The sequence below is a fragment of the Prunus persica genome, chromosome G6, assembly GCF_000346465.2.
Source record: "Prunus persica cultivar Lovell chromosome G6, Prunus_persica_NCBIv2, whole genome shotgun sequence".
Lineage (NCBI taxonomy): Eukaryota > Viridiplantae > Streptophyta > Magnoliopsida > Rosales > Rosaceae > Prunus > Prunus persica.
The window spans coordinates 13,535,217-13,540,975 of record NC_034014.1 but is presented as its reverse complement, the minus strand read 5'-3'; the positions used below and the strand labels follow the sequence as shown (position 1 = coordinate 13,540,975).

The following is a 5,759-nucleotide window of genomic DNA, read 5'->3' as shown; positions in this document are numbered from 1 at the left end:
CAGAGAAGAAAATGATAGTCTAGGCAGAGATGAAGGAAGATAGAAAGAAGAGAGAGGAGAGAAAGGAGAGTGAGAAGAGAGAAATTCTCCAAGAGGGAAAAATTAGTGAGCCAGAGTGATTGTAAACACCAAAGTTGTAGCCCTATTATTTTATATAGTGGAAAAGTTACTGTTGCTGCTCTCTGAAGACGTAAGCATGGCCGAACCTCGATAAATATTGTATCTCATTTACTTTATGTGCAGCTCAATATTCCCGTATATACCGTTTATTTTACAACACATTATAGTTGGATCCTCAGATGTTACCTTTATTCATATAATTTATTGAACATGCTTTGTATTAGTTAGACGTTGTCAAATTACAAAACGCCGATAAACCATTTATTTATCAAAAGCTGATTGCAAATACTTCATATGCAAACACAATATTTCCACAAATTAATCTAAAATAACTGACTCGACTTACATTACATATTAAAATTATTAAATTAATAGTACATAAACATTAAACAAGTAGCAGTAACAATAATGCTAGAATTGCACGGCTGCTTAACTATAATTACACTAGTTAATCTCAATTGTGGTTGTTTGTCGTCATGAGCATTTTCCCAGTCAAACCACAAGCCAGAGCCTCAACAGGTATTCTGTTGAGATGCTGGATGCCTTCGGCAAAGACCACTCCCATGCCCATATGCAAATGAGGCTCAATGTGACAATGGAAGGCCCATGCTCCTGGATTATCAGCCACAAACCTAAGAGCCGTCCACCCGTAAGGAAAGATCACTGCTGTGTTCCTCAATGGTGGGTTTTTCAGGTTGAGTTTCGTCTCGTCTTTCGTCGAAAACTTGCCTTCTCCATACCCTAAAACCCAAAAGTCATGCCCATGCAAGTGCCATGGGTGAATTTCACTCACATTGGCGCTTAGGGCATTGGCATTTTGAAGTATGACATCGACCGTTGTGTTCATGCCAAGCATGTAAACCCCATTTCCAGTTGTTGTGTTAGGGTTTACGGGCGGCTTCATCACATCATAATCATTAGAGAAGCTCTCTGGTGGGTTTTCCTGGTTAAATGCATTTCTCAACCCATGCTTAATGGACCCCAAGTAAGGGGTGGGTGGTAGGTTTAGGGACACATTGTTGATAGCCCACTTGGTGTAGCCGTTGAGCTGGTTCTGGGTGTTGAGGAGGGTGATCCGACGGTCATAGTTTCTCGGGGGCTTCGGGGACCCCATTGAGGCGAAGATCTTGTTGGTGAAGGACTTGCTGTGGTTGTAATCGTTCCACAGAGGAGTGACAGGAGGGGAAGAAGCTGGAAGCTTTGATGCTGAATTTGGGTGGTAGTTTAGGATTGTGAGGCCTTGTTGAGTTTTGGGTTCTCTTCCTCTCACTCCAACTGAGAGCCAGTAGTTGTTGGAAGGGTCTTGGTCGGTGGTTATGAGCACTGAGTAGCTCTCGCCTGAGTAGATGTCCAAGTCATCCACCGCAAATGGCTGCACATAGTTTCCATCGGCTTCCACCACCACCATTTTGTGATTCTACATGACACATAAAAGATAACAACATTGTTCATATTTGCTGATGTTACAAAATAAAAATCGATGATTATAAACAAAATGTAAATCGAACATTATTAATTAACAAAACATACACCTAATAAGAATTGATCCCAATAAAAATATTTTCTCTGTTAGATCTATCACATGTAGTTTGATATCGTAATTTAAGGACGCATCGAAACTTCCATCTAAAATATCCCTTTACGTGAAAGACATATGCTTATGATTTCACGAAATTTAAATGTATTTTTGAATTACGATGGATATCAAATTACCAAAATCAATCTCCAGAATCTAAAATTATGGACCAAAATGTAAATTTAGAGCATGTACAACTAGATATCACGTGCTAAAATTCATGATAAGCAACCAGCCACGCCATCAGAAACCAAAAAAAAGAATCACGTGCCCTGATCATGGGTCCAATATCACACCACAGAGCTACTCAGAAAACAGCTTTAATCAGACCAAAAAATAAAGAGCAAGCTTTATGGTACGACCCATGCGCCGTGCTACTTGTTTTCTTCCTACTTAAAATAAAAAAAATAACAATACCTGTACCAAAACTACTGCTTTATGATATGACCCATATGCCCCAGTTTATATGTCGTCTATTAATCTCATAACACAATTAGCGTGCGAAGAATATCGAATACGTCATTTTATTTTAGTATCATACAATAATTTTTTTATAAAAAAAAACAAAGACTCGAACATGAAGTTGTCGCTTTTATGAGTAATACGTGGAAGTCACTCACTGATTTATTGAGCTGTCATCAAATAACACTATTTTTCTTCTATCATTCCTCTTAGGTACATTTTGCTTCAAATACTATCATAAACTTGTCTCCACCATATGCCCACCCAATCAATTCCATTTTGCGTTCACTTTTTCCATGAACCATGCATAGTGCAGGGAAGCTTCTAGGGAAAAATAATGTAACAAGAGAATCATAATAATTTCTTCTATAGCTTTTTGGTCTTACCAATCTCTTTCTTTTCCTCAACTTGTCAACTTTACTGTCGTGTTGGTATCATGATAGATCCACCCAATATTGTGACCCATTGATAACATTTCAAATTTCATTTTTTTAAAATGAAGAAGAAAATTAGATATTTTGTAGAAACCCAATTGCGAGTAAGAATAGACATTCTTATGGTAACACTTGTACATGCCGGTGTTAGTTATTTTACTAAGTTCGACATGCTCGGTTGTAAGATCCGACGTGGATCTTCGTTGTAATTATAAACTTTTTTCTTTTTTGTTCCAAAAAAAATTTCGTGGATAATAATATATAGCATAGGAAAGGGAATCTAAGTATACATCTTCCAACTTTAGCCCAAGAACTGAAGAAAGTTAAAAATGATGTGTGCAAAAATAGTATAAGATTTTACTTTACTTACCCCAATGGCCAAGTTGAGTGAAGCAAGGGCAGTGGTGCTGGCGATTCTGAGCCGATAGATCTTGTTTGGAAGCACATGGAGAATAGGGGGTGCGCATTGTTCGCTTCCTCTTAGCATGCACTGGCTTGAACTGGAATTGCTATAGTGCGCTGCCAGAGAGCAGTTGTACTGTCCCCTCCCGTTGATCAGCAGTGTCTGTCAATGATGCAGTAAAACATGTCGCATTTGAAAGTGATGGACAAAACAAAAAAGAAAGAAAAATACTTTTGTTTTTTTTTATAATAATTATTTTGTTTTTTTATTATATATATATTTAATTTAAACTTTAGACAATGATCAGCCACCTAACCTAACACATGGCAAATTCTATAATTATATGAGTGATGGTGACTGTACAGATCATACCTCCATCATCACTTCTGCTAATTTATTATTTACATGTTTCTTTTTTAAGGACTATTATTTATTGGCTGTGTAATTTTCCTGTCAATAATAGGGAAAAAATGGAAAACGTACACTTATTCTTATGTTAGATGATTTGTCCACAATTGGTTATTAATCATATGAAATGAAGACAACTCATGTGCACAAGGACGGAGTTAGAATTATACATGTTTAGCGTTAAAACTTTTAATTTAGTCATGTCTAATTTGTTTTAGACAAAATTTTAATTTTAATTATAAGTTATTTATAAATTATATATGTTATATATAACATGATAGAGAAGAGATCAAAATCTGCGGGGTTCCAGGCCTAGAAGTGGCTCCGCCATTGCATGTGCACATTAAACCCAAAACAAATCTTGAAAGTAACTTCGAAGAAGGTTTACAAAACCCTAAAACAGAATATTTTAGTCACAAGTTTGAACATGAATGAATGAACTGATGTTTAAAAATGATATCTTATTTGATAAAAGATATAAACTTGGGACTAAAATATGGACAAATTGAAGGAAAATAAAAGTTTTTAGAGAATAGAAAAAAATAAAGGCACATGAGGTGGCACCACAACGGAAAAGTGGGCCAAACTCTTCTCTTCCACCTCAAGTGCACTTGGGTTCGATTCGCGTAAAAAACAATTTTGAGACAATCCAATCTATTCTAACAAATAAAAAAAAAATGAAAGAGAGAGAATAGAAAAAAATAAAACGCACTGGTTCTTTATTTAAAAGCCTGGCTGTATTTCTATTCTTTATTGGCATGCCATGGTTCGGGGATGATGGAATTGGCCCACAATTGTTTTGCCTTTTTGTGAAAAGCATAATTTTGAAATAAATAAAGTGAATAAAAAAAAAACAAAGAAATTGAGGAAAAAATTAAAGAAAGTGAAGAAGATTACAAAGATTATTTTGAAATTGGGTACATGAATATAGATGGGAAATTGGAAATGGAAACTGATGTAAAACCCATGCAGGACAAAATGGGTAGGAATTACTAATATTAGATAAATACAAGTCTATTGTAGCATTATTGTATGAAAAAGGGGGTGGGGGGCGGCCTGAATGGAACTAATTTTTTTAATTAAAAAATTAAGAAATAATATTATTGATGAATAATTGTTTAACTCCCCTGAAACTATGGTTTATGGTCTCTAAAGTCAAAGTGATTCACCGAACCCTCTTAACCGGTGTTTTGTGTCTTACTTTATCCCTACCGTAAAGTTCCTGAGAACATGAGATCAAGTAAGCCTAAAATATATTATTACCTGAGGTTCACCAATCCAGCGAAAAGGTTTGGAAGAGAGGCCAACTTCTTGGTGGTGAACACTTTGGTGCCACCAGTCGCTCAACAAAAGGTCCAGCTCACCGTCGTAGTGGAATGGCTCTTTCTTCCCATCTTCCACGTCCACTATCAGAGATCCGTACAATCCTGCTGATCTTTGCATTCCAAAGTGCCCATGGTAAAAGTATGTGCCCGCCTGCACCATATACTCGTAACTCATTATTTAAATTAATTAACATCTCAACGTTAATATATTAATCAATTATTTATTTAATTACTGTTCTCATAAATCACATAAACAAAAGTCTCTACCTTGTCAACTTTGAACCTGTAAATAAAGGTCTCTCCAGGGTTGATGGCACATTGTGAGATGGATGCAGTTCCATCTGCCCAAGGAGTTCCAAACTGAAAAAACCATTTAACCACATATAAATATTTTATATTTCGATTTTTTGACAAATCGATATTCTAAAATACTCTAATGTACGAGGAGCGGAATCTAACTCGAGTGCAAGAGACGAACACACTGCCTTAGCGAGTTGGTCTAAAAGTAAAAGAAAAAAGAGGAGGAGGTTGTACCTGTCTGATGCCATGCCAGTGAATAACAACTCCCTCAGTGTGGAGCTTGTTAGTGAGCTCAACAACCACCACATCTCCAGCCTTGGCTCGGATGGTTGGCCCCGGAAACTGCCCGTTGATCCCCATCACGACGTTTTCGACACAATCCGGGGACCAGAAGAGGTACTCCACATCCCATTTGTAGTGCCTAGCCTTAGAACCCTCCGATGCTTCAGCCAACAAGAAGCATACCAATACGCACAAAAGATTTAGTCTCCTACTAGTAGCCATTAATCACTTAATCCTCTGCTGCTAGCTTTAATGAGCTTATAAACAGCTGAACAGGATTAAGTGATTGAAGAGAGATATTTTATAGAAGAGAAAAGGCTGTGGTGATCCAGGGAATACCACACTGCTGCAGCTAAGCCTTGGTTCAACATGTACATATAGAGAGAGAGAGAGAGAGAGAGTCTAGAAGCTAGCGCTTTTGGACTTCATCAATCACTTTTTTTATTTAC

General features: G+C 36.9%; 1 protein-coding gene across 1 annotated transcript; it reads right to left on the bottom strand.

Annotated features, from left to right (window-relative positions):
* Nucleotides 385-5,759, bottom strand: LOC18772834 (L-ascorbate oxidase). Its single transcript, XM_007206387.2, has 5 exons — nucleotides 5,263-5,759; nucleotides 4,996-5,088; nucleotides 4,667-4,879; nucleotides 2,963-3,157; nucleotides 385-1,537 (listed from the first exon to the last, which is right to left on the bottom strand). Exons 1-5 carry the CDS (start codon nucleotides 5,530-5,532, stop codon nucleotides 575-577), a joined length of 1,734 nt encoding a protein of 577 aa, XP_007206449.1. The 5' UTR covers nucleotides 5,533-5,759; the 3' UTR covers nucleotides 385-574.